Source organism: Falco biarmicus, chromosome 4 (assembly GCF_023638135.1).
Source record: "Falco biarmicus isolate bFalBia1 chromosome 4, bFalBia1.pri, whole genome shotgun sequence".
In the NCBI taxonomy this organism is placed as follows: domain Eukaryota; kingdom Metazoa; phylum Chordata; class Aves; order Falconiformes; family Falconidae; genus Falco; species Falco biarmicus.
The window spans coordinates 36994410-37014706 of record NC_079291.1 but is presented as its reverse complement, the minus strand read 5'-3'; the positions used below and the strand labels follow the sequence as shown (position 1 = coordinate 37014706).

The 20297-nt window shown below is 36.9% G+C and overlaps 1 protein-coding gene across 4 annotated transcripts in view; it reads left to right on the top strand.

Moving 5' to 3' along the window:
• The window catches only part of ANKIB1 (ankyrin repeat and IBR domain containing 1), a 92174-nt gene that overhangs the window by 37920 nt on the left and 33957 nt on the right, over positions 1–20297 (top strand). For all 4 annotated transcript variants that reach the window (XM_056335601.1, XM_056335602.1, XM_056335599.1 and 1 more), the window contains exons 3-4: positions 11175–11475; positions 17549–17731. In XM_056335601.1, coding sequence (XP_056191576.1) covers positions 11175–11475; positions 17549–17731 — 484 coding nt within the window. The remainder of the gene's footprint in view (positions 1–11174; positions 11476–17548; positions 17732–20297) is intronic.

Below are 20297 nucleotides of genomic sequence, written 5' to 3'. Positions count from 1 at the left end.
ACTCTCTGCTGTTTCGACTGTGACAGAAGTTTGGTAAATGTTTAAACTTTAAGGTCCAAATTGACCTAAATCATTCATGCTGAAATCTTCAGAAAGGTGCTACAAAGTACATTCTTTCTGTATCAAATTTCTAAAAATCTGTTCAGTGCTTTGCCAGTAAGACCGGTATTCCCTTTTAAATTACTCTTATAAATGTACTTCCAATATAAGTGTGAGCAAAAGAAAAATAACAAGGTTAATAGCAGCTGTTTGTCTAATAAGGGCAAATAGGAAAAAAGGAGTTACTAACCAAAACAACAGGTTCCCAGTGTAAGGAAATTTGTATCGAATGTATGGATGTTTTCAGTAGGTTGTTCAGAAATCATGGAGGAGTCTTCTTTTCTTCCTTTCTCCCTCCCCCCCCCCCCCCCCCCCCCCATTTGTTTGGTTGGGGTGGGGTATGGTGTGGTGGTTGGTCTGAATGATTAAATTTGCTTGGTGTTTTCCAGGCAACTTTACAGCTCATTTGGGAAAAAAATTATGAAGATATAATAGTCATGTAAACTTCTTTCCTAAAAGTAGTTTTTAAAAGTTTGACTTTGGATTTTAGTATAAAATATATTCACCTAACTATTTTCCCTTTCTCCCACACAACAAAAGAATTCTGTCCTGTTTCAATAACTTAAAATATTACAATGCATTTTAATATTTCATCTGAATAATTTATTGGAATGTCATTGTCTAGATTATGCACTTTTGAACAAGAAAAAGCAAACTCCTTTTTAAATATAAATCATAAATTGAATATTTAGAATATAATTTTATGTAAGATTAATTTTATTCATAAAAGTAAGTATGTCTGCATTGGAATTACTCATGCTAGGCTCCCTTTATAGTCGGTGTAGACCTAGGTAGTAAATCCAGTCAGAATAATCAGTGACAGTGAAGCACAGTTTATTTTACTGTGAAGTTGACCATGAAGTATTTTTAATTAATTATGTGCTAGAAGTGCCTGTTTCTTCCTGTTGATTATAAAAGGAACCTAAGAGAATTGGATCAGCTTTAGTTGTCTGCACTGTAGATCTCCAGAGCTGCTAAGATCTCTATCCTAGAATATGCTAAATTGTGTAAAATTGAACAGTAAGCACCTGCAAAGCTGTAAATTCAACACTTTCACAGTTTTACAGTATCAGACATGAATGCTGCTTGTGGGAGATACAGTTTGTGACATGGTGTTAAATGTTTCACTGGTGTGGTCTGTGGTGAATGTTTGGATCCGAGTGCCAGCGAGCACTGGCGTTTCCCTGAATGTTTTGTTGTCATTCCACTGAAAATACCTTCATTCTGCTGAAAAATACCAGGGTTTTGGCTCTGTAAGACCCTTTTCAGATTAGTTATTTTATATGGCTATGAGGCTTTGTCACCTACTAAATGCTTTGCAATATGAATCACTGAAGGGAGTTTTTTGATCTGATGTAAGAGAACAATATGTGAAGCACGTGATCTGACCAGGCTTTGTGGGAATGTTCATAAAGAAGCAAGAGGACCAAGTGGATTGAAATGCCCATGACTTCAGTAGCAGAGCATGTGACAATGGTAGAAAATAGTCATTTATAAGGTCATTTTCATGATAGCTAGTCTCAAAAGCATTCAAGGGAATGGAGGAATGGTAAAATTGAGCAACTCCTTACTGTGGCTGAATCCTCGCTAGAGAAAACTGCCAAAGACAGAAAACAGTAGGAACATTTAGAGGAGCAGCTACAGGTGTGAAGTAGCAGCACTAGTGTTTGCTAGGTTTCTCAAAGGCTGTCACCCAGTTGGGCATTGTCTACCAAAGTACAGCTAAAGCAGGTTTAAAAACTCAAACCCTTATCTGACTTACTCCATTGGTTTTTTCTCTAAAGCTCAAAATCTTGTTTAACAGCTGCTCTCACTAACTAGATGTGAGCCCTCCTAAGGTGGCTTCCCTGGTGCTCCTCATGACTTCCTCACAAGACAAAATGGTGGGTAGGCTTTATCTTGATAGTAGTCTGACGTACAAGCAAAGCTCAAATGCCAGTTAGCTACTATGTTTTTAGCCCTTAAACTGACCTTTTTATAGATGTTTTCCGATTATATTAACCTTAATAGGGTGAATATATGTGATGCCTACAGAGTTTGTAAGTTACAACACAGCCTTGCTCTCCAGTCACAGGTGCCACCATTGAACGTGTAGTTACTGCTGCTTCTTACTACTAAGTTTTCCTGCTTAGGAAAGCAGGAGCCTTAGGTTGCTGTGCTCTTCTTGCATGTTTAGGTGCCATTTAAATGCTTATACTAAAATGATCACCTATTCCCCACATTGTTCTCCTTTTTCTTTCCTTGGAAATAGGGTACTGCAGAATAAGATTGCTTTGTTAGTGACTGGTGAGATGAGACACATTAATGCAGTACACTATTAAAGATTTTTTTAATGTGTGTTGTCTGTTCTCCTTAGTAGAACCCTTGTGAACATTTTACCACAGGCAAAGTAAAATTATATTTGGTTTGTAGAGGAGTACAGCTGTGGTCCTTGCCAGCCAAGATGACTGAATCTTTATTTCCACTAATTTTGTTACCAGGTGGAGTTTGTGACTCTGTGGAGTTGATTGGTAACTGCTGAATCATTGTGTCACATGGCTTAACTTAACAAATGGCCCTGGGGTTAGAGGCGCACGTGGCTTCCTTACCAGAGAATGTTGGTTCAGTAGTTACCAGAATAATGACTGAGAGACTTGCAGTTTCTGATAAACAGAAGTAGATTTATCAGAAATAACTAATCAACTCTTATAGCTAAATGTAATATCCAGCTAAAATAATCAGTGACATTGTATATAAACCCAATGTACCTTTTGGCCAAAGTATAGACTGTGACTTATTTGAATTTTTAAATTTGTAATTTTTTTTCAATTTAAATGTAATAAAATTACTTCATTGAGACATTTAAGGAAAATAAAATTTAGTGTCATCAAGGATCAAGCAACATACAGGCTGAAAGAATGTTTCTGGAGGGAGACATAGAGGAAGATGAGACAATCTCTGGAATAAATTCATAGCTTTAAAAATAGAACAGAAATGATGCAAAACCTGTTAGTGTATTCTCTGAAATTTCATCATTATTGCTGTATAAATAATATCAACACTAGATGTCATACACTGCTAGGTGATTTACAGGCTGATATGTAGATAATGGTCCTTTCGTGGAAATACAATATATGTGTTTAAATGATGAAGATGAACGCACTTGTTGGTACTTTCATGCTTTTAATTTCATCTGACATTTGTTTGAAACCAATCTAAAAATAAGTCTCACAGTTATATGAAAAGAGAATTCAGTGTCTTTTCAGAAAAAACTGTTCAAAGGAGGGAAGGCTGGAAGGATGACACCTAAATTTGAGAATTGGTTCTAGCTACAAAGAAGTGTATAGAAGAAGGGCCAGAGACAGATGAATATCACACAGATTCTGTCTTACAGAAGACATTTAGTCACAAAAGCTGCTGGTAAGCAGACAGCTCCAGCGGAAGCTGCTTCTAATTTGGCACTCAGCTCTTTTTCTTTTGAAATCTGACTCAGAATATTGAAATAAAAGCCAGAAGTGGCATGGGATCATGGAAATTGTATTCCTGACTGTCCAAGGGAAGGCTAAGCTCAAGTCATTCATAAATAAAAGCAGTAGTTTTCTGGTTAAGGATAACTTAAGGATGTTGTTGATACCTTTTTGCATCAGGAATGGTTTAATTCTGTGTTTCAGTGTTGCTGTTCCTCCTAACAGGCACAGGAACCATATATAAAGCATGCTATTTTTGGCCTACAGTGTAACAAATGTAAGGATTAACCAAGTTTTCTGTTCCTGGCTTGTAGTGTGCATCATCTTTGGATCTGTGCTCCACAATTCAATTGTATCCCTTTGCCACTCCTGCACATTGTCCCTTTTGGGGTTTTTTTTGTGTTTTATCATGCCAAAGATTGCTATCTACGTACAGAAGGTTGTACTTAATCATATTAGCTGACACAAAACCACTAAACCAAAGAAACCTTTCCACCTATTTGTATCTTTTCAGTAAAGAGAATATCAAGTTCTTGATGTGTATTATATCTCAAGACCTTGCTTAGGTGTCTTTAGGTGATGGGTTGCTACGTTAACATGAGTCAGTCCAGAACTGGCACTCAGACCCAGGTGCTGGTCAAACTTTAGTCACTTTAGTAGTCTTTTGGAAACAAGCTGTTTTGGGAAAATATAGGTGAAATGACAGCAATAGAGTGAAAAAGATTGTAAGGCTTTTTAGAGCCGGTTTAGGAGAGAGTGAGGACAGTGCTTGTGTTCTAGGCAGTATTTTTGTACTGAACATGAGGCCCAGAAGAGTGTATGTTGGCAGAGTCAACGATTTCTGTTTGAACCTTAGATTGCTCTAAGTAAAGGCAGGATTCATATGTGCCATATTCTGGACTTGGTTCTCAAATTGGTGATTTTATCTGAAGATCAGCAGAAATTGTTTGAGTACTCAGGAAATTGACTTAACCCATTTTGCCAGATGTACCGTACTTGGTAGGTATCATATGAATGGAAACAAATGGGAGCCATTTCTGTTTAGGAAAAATACAGAACTGGAGGCCAAAGTGGAGTACTTGACGTAAGGGATCGTGAAATGTCTGTGAAGACTTCAAATTTGAGAAGAATTAGCTCCTCGCAAACTTCCATCAGCAGTGGAGACGGTATCATTGACAGCCTCTTAGATGCTCCCTTTGCTGTTAGCCCAACTCACCACTGGTATAACTTCACTCCTTACTATAGCAGGATATTACTACTATGGTAATTCTGGTGGTGTTCCTAACAGTTCTTAGGCAAGGGGCCAACTGAATTTAAGGCTTAAAAACCACAGACTACTATCCTGATTTTTTGTCTTTGATAAATAGTTAATGATCTGTCAGCAGATTCCTTATGTTAGAATAGAAATAGTCACTGTCACCTGCCCCAGTTTTTACTGTATTCAAAAGATTCCTGGGCTGTAAGAGATGCCTGAGAATCTTAATGAAACAGAGAAGAAACTGTAAGTACTAATAAATAACTTTCTACCACTATATAATGAATAAAAATATCAATAATTACTTTTAGTAGATACAGCTTTCAACGTCGGGTAAATAATAATACTCGGCACAAAATTATTTAAACCAGCTCATACATCTGTACAGCCAACTAAAAAGATTTCTTGAAGTGCTTGCTAGTAACTGGTTGTTTTGTTACAGTACATTTTCAGGGGAAAGTACTTTGAATTAATGAAATAACTGTGATTATTCAAGTTTTAATGCATCAGTATTGACCTATTGTGTTGGAAGCTGAATGGTTCAATAATTGTATGAATTAATTCATTGCATTTGACTTTGAAATTACTGCGTAACAGGGCTTGGCTCTTCTGTATGTTGTTTTAACTCATGGCTTACCTGTATGTCCCTTAATGCTCAGAAAGCTATGAGCTTTGGGTTTATGTCTGCACTGCAGCATGCAGTGTAACTTTTTTATTTTTAATGGCAAGCTGGACTTACACAGGCTATCTAACCCAAGGACCAGAGGGGATGTTGTGAAAGGTAACCCTGTGCAGATTATTTTTATCTCACTGCTGCAGCTCAACTTTTTATAGTACTGTTCTTATATTGCTTAAAGCAACACTGCAATTTTCTGTATAGTTTATATATATTTTACATAAGTTTCCATTCAAAAGTCAGTAAGTTTTACTGTCTTTGAGCAGATTCAGACTTGTTTTAGTCTCCAGCTGTCAGAACTACCTTTATAATTTCATTTTACACTAGTTTTTATTTTTGTTCTGGCTTTCTGTACCTAGGTACATTTTTGTATGTTTTTATATGCATACATATATATACATGTGTACACATGTATATAACATTTGTTTAGAGAGACAAAGAGACTGTAAATATGGTGGTTTTCGTGCCCCAAACATGCATAATTTTATTAAAACCTGAAGAAACGCTTCTGTTGATGTTATCTTCCTGGAGTGAGGGAATGTGCCAGCTGTTTATTATTCAAGTTCACAGCCTTGTGATCTTGACTCTCTTGCTGCTTTTCTGCAAATACAGGTAGTAGTAGGTGTGAATATTACAACCCTTTCTTTTTTGTCACTTTTTCCAGTACTTTTTGATGCTTTTGTCACCTCAGGTTTGGATTCTGCAAAGAACTATAGCTTGAAGCAAAATCTGGAAACTACAACTCTAGTAAAGTCTGGCTGCCTTGTGGTTAAGTGGTATTTCCCATAGGCAATGCATATTTTCACTCTATCAGTACATTTCCAGACATTTAGCTTTTTATACCTCTGAAGTTGTGAGCCAAATTGCAGGAGTTTATAGCACTGCTCTGTTGAAGTCTTACATGCCAGATACCACTGGTAGAAATGGATCCCTGTTGAATAATGAATTTGTGGATGTAAAATGTATTAATTTATCCTTTTTTGGACAGTACATTAGCATTTGAACTTCAAGTCATGGCTTCAGCTGGGCTTTTCAGTGTTGACGTGACTTCCCCTTACACTGAAGAGCTGATCCTTTCACTTTTGCAAGAGATTAAGGAGAGAAAAAGGGGGGCTACTTGGCATTTTGAAGCCTATTTATGTGTCCAGAGCAAGGTGCTGGTTGCCTTTGGCAGCTCTGGTGTTTGTCATACTCATTTATGAGACAGAGATATTGAGTGAGAAACAAGAAGTAATCAAGCCTAGTTTTCCCCCAAGCCCAACAGTGTTTTTTATAAATCCCACAAATCGTTCTTGAAAATTTGCATATGGTTTTTACTGAAGATTTCAACATATTTAGAGATGGTTGGACAATTTTTTTTAACAGATAACTCTGACAGAAGGACAAATGTTGCGTTTAGGCAAGGGAATAACTTCCTAGGGAGGTTTTTTGCATTTCTCTCTTGGAAAAAAAAAATTGCTGATACTTCTTGCTGCAAGAGTTTAAAATCTACCTTGCTGATAGATTTATTTGAGTAGGGATATTCTTTGTGCTATGAAGCAATAGTAAGACCGCACAATGACACTTCTAAAGATTTAAATCCATCCTAGATTTTTTCATCATTTGGTTAGTACAGAAAAGTACCTTTCTATTTGTTTAACAGAGAGTCTGCAAGCAGGCAGGCTGTAAGCACTTCTCATTTTAGATTAGTATATACGTAACTTTTTAAAACAAGAGCTTTATTGGGTTTTTCCCCACAAAAGCCTAATTTTATTATGGAAAAATTTATACTAATAGTTAATATATATAAAATATATAATATTATGATAATTAATAGTCACTACTAAAATTACCCTTTAAACTGTTGTTTAATGCTTTGGAGAGTAATATTGGGTTTAAAAGGGGGTACTGGTTTGACAGCCTTCAAATTCTACTTTTATGCACAGTTTCAGCCTAGGGCAGACCTATCTCATAACTGAACTGTTCCGGATAAGGTGAAATGCCTACCTTGAGCTATGGGAGAGCATTTGTATCTATTCAGCATTTTTGTCTTCTGCAAAGGTTCTTCTATAAACCTGCACAAATCTTAGTAATGGAAAACTAATAGGTTACAGCATATAGTCAGTCAAAAAGTCCCTATAGCTTGGGATTATTAAAGAGAATTTTGAAAGAATTGTTGGGAAAAATATAGTAAAGTTTTAAAAAAATAAAAAGGGGGAGATGAATACAAGCAGGATGATCTCTTTAATTGATATGATTCAGTTAACCTTGCTGTTAGGTTAGCGAGGTTATGAATTTTTTTGTTTGTATGTAAAATACTGATCTTTAAGACAAAGTGTGTGATTTACGTCTTTCACGGGTCACCACAAAAACATTGTGCTGTTCTGAAATCAGATGCACTGTAATCTGATTCAGGAATGAATCACATGCTTTATTCCATGCTGAATACCACAGTATGGAATTCCACTGATGAAGAGCTAAATATTAAGAACAGCAATGTACATTATAATATTATCAAGCCTAGAAGGTAATGATTAGATAGCTGAAGATACTAGAGAAACTTCATCTGATTTGGAAGGAGTGACAGTGCAGGTCTTCTTGCAATTAAAAAAACTTAAGCCTTGGGTCAGTGTCATACAGAAACCACAGACAGTTCACTGAATTTTAAAGTAACATTTTACTTTGAATTAGAGGAGTAGTATGTATTATTCAATCATATGAGTAGTAGTATTCAATCAGTATGTTGAATATAAAGCAACTCAAAGCAGGAAGAAAAGATGTGGTTAATGAATACCCAAAGGACTCCCCTGACAGTCAAAATATGGTGGTCTAATTACTGCAGCCATCCAGCACGTTAAACAGTCTTAAGTGCAAACTTTGAAATAAGAGTTCAGGCACTTGTTGTGAAAGACAAAGTCCACACTCTGCAATACTGAGTTGTCTCGGTTAGCTTCATACGGCGAGCTTGGTGCTGTGCCTTGGTGCCAGTTGAAGCCTTTAATCTCGGTACTTGCTCAGTTGTGTGTCCGCAGGGATTCCTGCTGAATGCTTCTGCAGAAAACTGGTACTCTGGGTACTGCACTGCAGTCCACTGTGGTGATTGCAGGAGGGATCTGGCCCCTTCTTATCCTTTCTCCTCTACTCATTCCACAGCAAATTTGAAGTTAACAGATGTGTGCTGCAGTTACAAACTTTGTTACAGGCATCAGGTAAAAATAGCTAGGCCTACTGACTTGAACATTAGTGTTACCTAGCTTTAAAAATGACTGAAAAAGGGGCCACACATGAAGTCTTTTACAATCTTTAGCTGCTGGCTCTTTCTTACAAGTGCTATGATCTCTTTTTTTTTTTTCTTGGGGAAGATGCAAGAGTTTTGGGATAAAACATTAGGAGGCATATGGATAGTAAACGCCATGGGCAGGGGAGAAGGGATTAATATTTAAAAAAAAAAAAAAGCTTAATTTATTCTTGATGTGAGGACTCTGACTTGAAAAATGAACAACTTTACATTTTTCTGCTCATACTGCAGTTTACAAATGCATTGGAGGCTACATTGGGGGTGATTTGGTGACTGGTTTGAAGCTAATTCAAACAAGCAAATTCATTTTGGGTAGTGTTTGATACTGATTAGTCTTATTTCATGTCATTGGCTGTGAAGCATTTTGTCTGTATTGCTAAATCCCTTTTATCTGAAAACAATAAAAACCCCAAGCAAACATAATGTGCTTTCACTTTTTCACAACATATTTAATCTCAAGTTTGGCATATTCGTATTTCCTAACAAATGCATCTTTCATGTCAGCTATCATGGAATGAAAGAGAGATTTCTCCAAGGAACATTTTTCCTGCCAAAATGGGACACAGAGGAGCCTGTTTTGTTTTTATGTTTTCCTCTGAATAACTTGTTATCTCTTATTTATAAGAACGGTATTTTAGTAGTAAGTTCCATTTTGAACTTCTAACTGTTCAGAGTTTTTCAGAGGGAAGAAAGGACAGAAATCCAGCTGACCAGACAGCTGTCATCAAGACATCCTTCCATTGCAGGACCAGATCAGCTGTGCCTGGTTTTTTCTACTGAAATACTTGCCCAGCCTGTGTTTAATAATTTCAGAAAGGGAAATCCCACACCCACCATGTATAGCCTCCTTCTTTATTAATGAAATAATTTCAGAATTATTCTTTGTCCTGAACAGAGCATGGGAGAACTTTGGGAGTGAGAAAGGGATACTGTGTAGTGCCTGGTGGGAGGTATTCAGTGACGATGGAAAGGGGAGGTAGCATTTAGACTTGTAACCACAGCATAAGGCAATAACGGAGGTAAATAATGTTTTCTTTTGTCAGTTTGGTTATCAAGTTGTTCTGCTCTCCACCGTTCACCAAGAGCAAGATGGTCTGATTTTGTATTCAGGCAGCGCCTGCCTTCAGGTGGCTGAGATGCCTGTTTTAAACTGAAAGTTATTAAAACCCTTTAATGAGCTTTAGCGGTGAGGGCAGGGAGGGTGGAAGCTGTATCGACTTAAGGATTCCTGAATAACTGGTTTTTTCATATTTGAAAACTGTTCAGAGTCAGGCAACAGCCTGGAGAGGAGATGAAGAGCGGCTTCTGCTGGGTTTATGTGTGAGATGCTTATGGGAGTAGTGCAGGTGTTTCTGCAATGACTTCTTGAACATATGCCATGCTTTGGTCTAGCCTGATGCTACCTCTCTGGTCTTTCACCACTGCTGTGTCTCCAACGACAGTCCTACAAAGAGATGGTCTTTCTTCTCTGCCATTTCCTACCGTTCACTCTGCCTTGATAAAAAAATTACTTTAGTATACCTCAAAAGGCTAAAGCAAGTTTGGATTCACAGGGCTTTTATGATATGTCTCGGTTCTTCCATTTCAGAACTGGATTATAACTTTTGTAATTTCTTTTGGCAAGAAGCACAGAGAGCTGCCTTGTCTCAGGAGCTGTCAGAAATCAGGGTTGTGATTCCAGGAGTCAGTTTTATTATTTCCCTTTCATTCCTAAGCTAATCCTTTTTGTCAGTATATTGTCCACTTTGAACTGCCTCTAAAGCATTCAAGAGAAGACTTAAATTCTTGCCAACCTCTGTTACCTGCATAGGTGAGGGTTTGCATTATGTTGCACTTCCATATATTCTAGAGTGAAAAAGCAAATAGAGTCTTTCCTCAGTGCATGCGGTGCTAGTAGGAAAAATATTTCATATGTTTTCAATAAGTAGGAAGTACTGCACTGACATCTGACAAAAGATACAGGAAATAAGAATGAATTTTTAAGAAATCGCTCTGGCATTATCTATCTGCAAACTACCAAATGCACTACTTACTATTCAGAATACACAGTAGAAAAAAGCAAGTATCCATTTCATCAATCTTGTGACTTAATAACTTTTATTGCAACACAACACAGAATTTTGGAATAATTTCTCAAACTAAAATTTATGTTGCACACTGACAGAGTAAATATATATGGCATTTAATGATATTTCAGTAATTCATCCAGATCCGGCTCTTGACTCCAAAGAAAAATGGAGAGCTGTCCAGTAGTAATTACCTACTAAGAATGTTTATCACTAACATGGCTAATCAAAATCTTGGCAAGAAGAAAAGAGAGCTGTCGCAATAAACCCTTCCCCTTTCAAGGAAATGAGTGGAATTTTGTGCTAATTATTTTTCTTCTGTTTCCCGCCCCCCCCCCCCCCCCCCCCCTTGCAGAACTTTCCTTTTTGTTAGAGATGGTAACCCAAATAAACGGAATGTGCACAATGAGACATCTATGCACTTACTGTGTATGGGACCTCAGATCATGATCTCAGAAGGAGCTCTTCATCCTCGCCTGACACGACCCTCAGAAGATGACTGCAGAAGAGCAGATTGTCTGCAAATGATCCTGAAGTGGAAGGGAGCAAAGCTGGATGAAGGACAATATGAACGAGCAGCCATTGATGCTGTTGACAACAAAAAAAATACACCTTTGCACTATGCTGCTGCCTCAGGGATGAAAACCTGTGTCGAGGTAAATGTTCATATATAATCACAAGTTTATATATTGCTATTAGTAAATGACATGCAGTGTTTCAACAAGCTGTTTCAGGAAAAAAAATACGATGCAGTATATTAAATTAATTTTAAAATTCTTTTTTATCATTAATTGGAAAATTTACAAAGATAAACAGCCCAAAACATGCACTGTCTGTGGAGAACAATGAAAAAATTGATTACATATACATTAACTTCATGACATAAACTCCTCAGCATGAAGACTTGTGTAGGCTTATAAAAGTTGGAAATAATTGCAAGGCTCTAACACCAGAGAAAAAGCTTTGAAGGTAGGCATAGGCATACCGGTATGTGTAAAGAGAAGTGAAGTAACTGCCTGAGAGAAAATTGGAGCTCTTTTTGTTCTGCTCTGTAACTGAGGCTGGGAAATGCTGTCCATGTTTCAAGAACAGGCTTGATGTCTTTAATTTACAGTGCCCAGTTAGACTATGCCATAATCTGTGCTAACATACTTAAATATAATTACCTTTTTACAAATTTAAAATTACTTTAATGTTTTTGAAAGTAGTGGATAGTAATGACTAATTGGGAATCATAATGACTTTGAAAGTCTCCCATCAAATTTATTTTTAAACTATACTAGTATGTAATTGTGATGGTAATTAAGTTTAAAGAACGCAAGAACAGACATCTAACATTTTCAAAAACAGCTAACATTTTCATAAGTCTGTCTATTATTATGTCAAGATTTCTGTTTTGAATGGTAACAATTTATTCAGAGTTTAGTATTTATTTGTACAATTTAGGTTATTTTTCTTCTGTCTGTAACTTGATGCTTATTGAGACTACACTTCTAAGACTACCTTAACTTAGTGTCATCAGCGAAGTTTATCACCTCATTATTCCCCTTCGTTTCTAGATAAGGTCTGCATGTCTTAAACAGTCAGGTCCCAGCACCTGTGGAACTTTACTGCAGAGACAGGTCACCAGTCAAAACTGATGTTTTCCCTGTACCTTCCTGATTTTCTCTGGAGCTATTTTTAGTATTGGTGTTACTTTTACCACATTCTAAGCTTGTGCTTTGACAGATTTAAGCATTAAGTTGCATGTTACAATAAATAGTTCAGAAGTTTCATATTTGAGCTTATGAATAAGTACCATCTGGTGCTGGGTATGTATATTAGTATTTGGTTTATTGGTTTTTCCAGGACCTCTTGTGCTGAGACTTCAATTTGAAACAGACTTAGTTTTGTGTCCTCATAAAGCATGTGTGGTACATCCACAGAGAATCTGGGCTCCCAGCAATTCATATCATTTTTCTGCTTTATGTTTTTTGAGATTGCTTTTGCACTTTGTCCAGCAACCAACTTTAGAAACACATTGACAGATTTACTGTGTGATGTTTTAAAATTATTTATTCTGAGTTGTTATGCACTTGGCATACTGCTCAAAAAACATTCAGAGCCTTCTTTATTGTGATTTTACATTTACCTTTCCCAGAGTTTGTTCTTCACAGATCTGGAGACAGCTTCAGCTTCGTAGTTCCTATATGATTCTGTCCCATTGTTCTACTTTCACAGATTGTTCTGGTATTTCTAGAATTTTTTTCCATGCTTTTATTTAGTACCACTTTTAGAAAGCAGACAGTGGGTTATTTGTCTTCTTTCTGCTTCTGCAAGAATGGTACATCTAAGTACATTTTGTGCTTCTTTGATGATAACATTTTGAATTACGTCTTGTAGACTACTCTGGACAGTCAGGAGTTGGTTCTCTGTGTGCTAACTATTGTCTATTATTCTGTCACTTATGTAGTCTGAAATTTTAATTAAGCATCATGTATTAGCATAGCATTTTCTCAATGTACTTGAGAGATGCAGTGACTGAAGTTTCCTTTATTTTTGTGGTTTCTGCCCTTGCAGTATTTCTGCTCTTGGTCAGCATGTCACTCTTGTTAATGTTACAGTTTTGGTCAGGTGGTCACCAAAGCTTTTTGGTGTCATCCTAGTTTTCTGAGCTTCTAATGAATGGAAACTGAGCTTCCTTATGCCATTTTCTGTGCTGTAACTTAAGCCTCTGTCTCTTTGGTCCCCTGCTCAGTACTGAAAGGAGTTAAGAGGATGCTGCTGTTAAGTGCTGATGCTTAACCTCCAGTATCACAGCCTGCACCTTCTCTTTTGTCTGCCCCATGTTGTTAAAGCTCCTCAAGCTCCACACTAGCGGTTTGTCTTCAACACGTCCCTAGAAATTATATACACACTCTACAGGGAGCCAAGTCACCGTGCCGTCTTTGCTAGCTGAGTTATGCTCAGACCCTGCTAATTATGTATGTGGTAACTGAATGACATAGAGGTGTTGCCTGGCTCTTCCTGTCAACTAGAATGACCCTTTCTTTATTTGTATGGTTATATGATTGATTGAGTGCCTCTTTTGATGTGGTTGAATTGTAAATAAATATCAGGCTGTCTATGTTAATACTGCTTTTATGTTGATTGTCAACTTTTAATTCTTTTTAGCTTTGTTAAACAAACAAAAATTATTAATTCCATAAAGCTGGTACTTTTCCCTTGTTTTCTTTTTTTACTGCCACTTGTTTGGTTCAGCTGTCTGATAAATTCTAGCTACAGGCATTTTCAGTCACAATTGTTCTATTTAGCCTTTCCCAAGAAGATCCAATTGGTTTTAAACATTATTATACATTAGAGGACAAATGTGCAGGTCATATCAGAAAATGGGAGATACCGGGGTTCATCATTTAACAGCCTCTTTGAACAAAGAGCCTTAAAAACACTCACATAAAATTATTTGATATGGAAAGGGTTGCGTCTGGTAGAGAAATGGTGAACAGAAGAAAAGTTTAGTAACCAGTTTCCAACATATTTCTATTTCTGGTATTTACAAGCTTGCTCACATTTATGAAATATTATGTCTATTACACTGATTTGTGAAGTGTTTATAGTTGGATGCATATCAGTATGTACTGCAAGAACCCCACAACAATTACATTATACACATGAACTCTATTTTTTGTCATTTATCTTTCTGTACACTTGAGATTCCCAGGTAACTTAGACTTCAGATTTACAAGGGATTTGAGCAATGAGTCTTCAGCCTCAATTATTCTGCCTTCATGCCTGCAAATGGGGCTATGTAGTGGTATTAGAGGTAGACACAGTTGTTCAGAAGTTTCAGTTTCAAGAGCGTGAAGCTCATGAGCTCACACAGTAAGATCCAGGCAGGCTATGATGTTGGAAAGAATCACAGTCACTGCAGCGTAAGTTGTGGAGTAGATTGTGGTTCTGGAGCTGGGCTGCACATTTTAACCACAGACTGTAAAATCAGTTGGTTTTAAACTCATCATGATAAGTTCACCGTTTGCGTTTTTTCATAAAATTATTGTTTGCTATTTCTCACCATCTGTGATATGATTCATAAGACGAATCCAGCTACTAGACTACTAGTTCCCCATTTAATTATATAAACTGGCTTATGTTATCATGAATATACATACTGCTCAATTGACTAAACCATTCCTGACTCTAATTTGCCTTCAGTTTGTCTTTGAAGAAGAATTTACAGTCTGATCCACATGGATTGCTATTTGCCAGAGTTTGGACGCAGTTGTGTAGTCTTAACTAATCATGGTTTCTACATTAGAAACATAGAGTACATCCCCAAGCTCAAACTTCATTATGTGCCCTACCATAGGGTAGAAGGCCTTGGATCCTAAGATTAGTCTCTAAGACATCTTAAGTCCTCCAGTATAGTCTGTAGTCCTAACTCCTTCAACAGGAACAGGATTATGAACAGGAACAGTACATTATGAAAAGCCTGAAACAGCTTGGTGAAGGAATTTAACAATGATCTCTTTGTTCCTGGAAGTATTTGAGGATTAAAAATCTTAACAAAACAGAAAGAGATAAAACCCACAATTGCCTAATTGTCAAGTTGTCTTCCCTCTCTCCAGTAAACTGAGGGTTACTTAGAACTCCAGGAGCACCTTTTGGCAGTTTGTGGTGGTTGCTCTCATTTCAGAGCAGCAGTCCTCTTTAATCATCTCCTTATTTTTCCATAACTTTTTAGGAAAACCCCAAGATTGTATCTTCCCCTTTCCTTACCACACCCACATAAGGAAAGGAAAAACCAAACATAGCCCCTTGTGGGTGAACCAGCTACTAGTTGGTTTGTTCAGAGTTGATAGTTAAATGTGCAGTCTTGATACTACTCCATTCACATGTGTTAAATTTCTCCTCTGAGCAGAACAGCTGTATGGAATCCATTGCTAGAGGTAGTTTGGGCAAAGTTAATGTGCTTACCTGAAAGTGCTGAATAGAAAAAAAGACTTACCTTTCATGCTGAATAGGTTTGATTTTATGCAACTATATTCCGCTCTATCACAGCATATTTGGAATATTAAATGGCATTTTTGCAATTAAATTATTAAGGTGATTATTTAGATTATCCATCTCCTTTTAATTACTTAAGAGACACAAGCCTTTTTAACAGTGCTGCCGGAGAAATATGGCATCATTATTAAAAGCTGGTTGATTTGCATATTCCTCAACTTGTGGATTAGATTTTGAGCTGCATAGGTCTATGGAGTGTTCCTTCAAGTATATTTAATATTTTTCTTCCTCAGAAGGTATCTTAGTTGCCTCAGTTAAATTTCTGTTAGAGTTTAAAATATACAGACAGAACGTGAAACTCGGCAAAATTTTGGCAATGTTAAGAAGTTGAGACAGAACAAGATACCCAGCCTGCAGTTATCTTGATAATTATCCCAGTATTATCTTTATTTCTGCCTGGTACTCTGCTATGGAAATAAAATACGGTGTCATACTTAATGACACTTAATATCTTCTCAACTAAATCTTGTTATTATACTGGCTTGTGGGTTTTTGAGGTTTGCATTTCTTTTTGTTTTGGAGAATATGGGAAAAGTTTCCAAAGAATCTAGGTATGTAAAATACATTCTGTATTTTAAAGTGACAGATGAAGGAAATAAAATCGGCTGAAAAGAAAAGTAAGAAGTGACTGATTATGATCTGAAAGTTTTATGTGGACAACAGGTCATTTGGGGGAAACTTTAATTTTTTCAGAAGCATAAAAATTAGAAGCTGAGTTTCGGAATATCCTGGCTGAAGATACACAACAGTGTTACAGCCATCATGATCTGAAGGCGAGATAATGTTTATAGATTTTAGTTTTGTTTAGAAATAAGATGAATCATTTTAGTAGTGAATAATTGTACTGGGTGCACCACCATTAGAAGTTTAGCATGTGTTACAAAGATGTCATGGTAAATCAGCAAAATGGTCCACTGTTGGCCTTTAAAATCTGTCGTATGTTGTCCTTGCTTGTATCAGACTAGTTTGTAGCAGAGACAAGGTTGGCAAGGTAGTAAGAGCAGCACAGTTAGTGTTTATTAGCTAGAGACTGTGTGTCTGGGTGATTATTGGCAAGAGACAACGTTGGTGAAATGGCACAGTACTAGACTGTATTAGGATTTTTAGAGTTAGTATTATTTCATTTCACTTTTCTCATGTTCTCAATAATAAAGTAGAGCTACCAGTAGTATTGTGTGCAATCTGTGAATTGGTACCCCATCATCCTTCCTACTCAAGGATTCTCTCATTTTCTGTCACCACCAGTATACCAGTGCTGATAATAATGGTGGAGTTATACCCATATATAAAGAATATTTAAAGGTGCTTATAGCTGCATCTTGCCAGATGCTTGTGGACTTCAGGCCCCTTATTTTCTATGGAGTATTGACTGTAGCAGTAGAGCAGAACTTTAATCTTTGAAACCTAATAGAGACATTGGACAGTGTTGCCTTGTAACATATTTCTGAGATTTTGGGGTTCTGTGGAGTTATGGTAGGTATAGGTATAATCATGTTTGAAAGCAACCAGTAATTTATTTAATAACAATAGCGTATCTTTGCTTCCGGCAGACCATTGCTATTATATTTCTCTCTTCTTTCTGTTTTCCTTGTTCATGTTTTTTTGTGCTGCTCTTAACCGACAATCTTCAGGGTATTTTTAGAGTTGGTAATTAATAACTGTTTATTTTGCTGTTTTACTTTTCAGCTTCTAGTAAAACATGGTGGAGATTTGTTTGCAGAAAATGAAAATAAAGATACCCCATGTGACTGCGCAGAGAAACAACACCACAAAGAGCTGGCTCTTAACCTGGAATCTCGAATGGTATTTTCACGTGATCCCGAAGCTGAAAGCATTGAAGCTGAATATGCTGCTTTAGACAAAAAAGAGGTCAGAGGATACTTTAATTTTGGGGTATTTTACACATTTATATTTGTAGCCATTACATTATGACAAAATTATTATGCAAAGTATTTTGCTTGGTACTGTGTATTTGTAATCCACTTGGTTTTAGCACAGCTCTTTATAGCTTTCAAGTTAAGCTTGGGGAACGTAACACACATATTGTCAAAACTAGAGAGAAGGTTTATTCATATATTTAATTCCATGGAATGTCTTGAAAGTGTTGCAGGCTCTGAGTCTGGAGAAAATACAGTGAGACCAGTAAGCTGGGAAACAGTTTCTCTAAAACAAACATTTCTTACATACTTTTATTTCTTCAAATGCCTTTTTGTCTAAGAATGAGAGCAGGAGAAATTCTAAAAAGGTGAAGATCTGTGGGATACAACAGGGAAAATGTTCTGGTGAATCCTCCCAGACTGACTGGGTTGAATATCACCAAAAAACGAGTAGTGCAGGATTTCAAAACAGTGCATTTACTTTCTTGCTTCAGGCATCATGTTATAAAACCATTGCATACCAAAACTTGTATGAAAAACAGGTACTAACAGGTGTTGTTATTCTAAAGTAAATTTTTGTAAGAGACACTATATGCCTGATAAAGACTGTGATTTGATAAGGATAGTTTGACCAAAATGATTCTGAGCAGAAGCACCCTTCCCCATCCATTATCAGATTTTAATTAACTAAAATTTAAATAAGAATACATAGATTAAATTATATGAATCAGTAAATACTACGAAGTAACTCTGTGTAAGTTAAAGGACAATAGATTTCTGTATGGCTGTTCCCTTCAAAAGTAGCATGGCCTTGCCTTTCACTAGCTTTGCCCACTTATGACCTAATGACATTCAGAAGAAAATTAATTCAGATTTTTATATGAGTAGCCTTAGATCACATCATCTGTTTCCCTGAAAAATACCGCTCATGGTCACATTTATTTGAAAGTCTTTGTACTGGTCAATTAATTTTCTGACCAATTTTCTTGAGTAAATGCAAATAAAAGCAAGCTTAATTAAATTGTTTATTGCTAAATGAAAGATTTTGAGATGAGGTTTAATATACTTGAATAGTACATTGAAATACCAAATGTAATTAACTGATTTTAGGTTTTCTGAATATTCCCAGATTGAGACACCCAAATTGTTGTAAAAGTATAGTTTGAAATTCTATTTTCTCTGTTGGCAAAACCACTTTAAAAGACTGCTGCAGTTTCCTGCCACAGTTGCAGTTTACTGCTCCTTTGGTTGTACGAGTAGAACTATTTTGATGCTGGTTCATAGCAATGATTTGGCTTAAAAGAAGAAAAAGTTTTAAAAGAGTGGTAATATTTGTTTTATTTAAGCTGAATAATTTTTGTCATTATATTATACCATGGGTTTGCTGACATATGCACCAGCACAGCCAAGAGAATAGTGAACTTACAAATACGGGTGGGGAAACAAGAACAACTTGAACAGGCCTTTCAGCAAGAGAAAATAATCTCTTACGACTGTTTAAGGTAGATGCTCAGAGCAAAATCAGTTTAAAGACTTCGTAGTTACAAAAGACTTGAGTAAAAGGTAATTGTGTTAATTTGGGGTCACTTCACTGCGACTGTTAAAAGATACGGTTCTGTTCCTTATTTGACTTGTTTTTTGCAAAGTTGTGGAGCATGAGAACTGAAATGCAGGCAGGTCTGCCAACCTAGATCCATCTGACATACCCCAGGGCAGCTTTCCCGCATGTTCCAAAGATTCACAAGCCAAAAAATGTCAGCCTGGAATTTGGCACACAAACTGGTGGTCTTGGGGCTTCACTTCCATAGAGCAGTTCTGCCTTCATGTGCTCGGTTCTTCCCAACCCCCCTCTCTTTGTGACTTTTCAGTGGGGTAAGTTCTCTTAACTTCTTGTGTAACTGTAACAGTACAAGTGCTAGCACAAGAGAGATGCCAAGAGCACGTAGCCAGGAAAAGTTTGTTTTTCAATCTTGGCCCTCAGTGTAGCCAAAACCAGCTGAAAAAACCCCGGCCTTAGAAAGACTAGCACTGAACTGCAATCCAGATGACTGCATGTTCTCATCCTCGAGGTCTGTGGGCAGATGTCTGGGATGGGCAGTGAAAGCTGTGCTTACCACTGGCTATGGTGGTCCCTCCAGCTGTTGGCTTAATGGGGCACAAGAGGTGATCCAACAGCCTTCCCCAGAACACATACCCTTCACCAAAATTGCCCCTCAAAGATGGTCCTCTACATTTTTTTTTCTCTCAATTTCATTTTAAAAAATATTAAACACCGAGGGGCATGAGTGTGCAAAATGCTTGTTTAATGTAGCGTTTAGATAGTAATTGTTCAGTGATGCCCTTCAACATCCTTCCAAAGTACAAAAAAATTCATGAAGAATTAAAAAACTTTGGAACACCAATTCAAAGTAATTTAATCTCTTGAATGAAGGTTAGAGGAAAAGATGAACATTTGAAAACCATGAATGAGATTTCTTCCCAAGCAAAACAACCAAATGGGCTTAACTCTGGTGTTTATGACATGCACAGTACTGTCTGGACTCATAGTACCCAATACC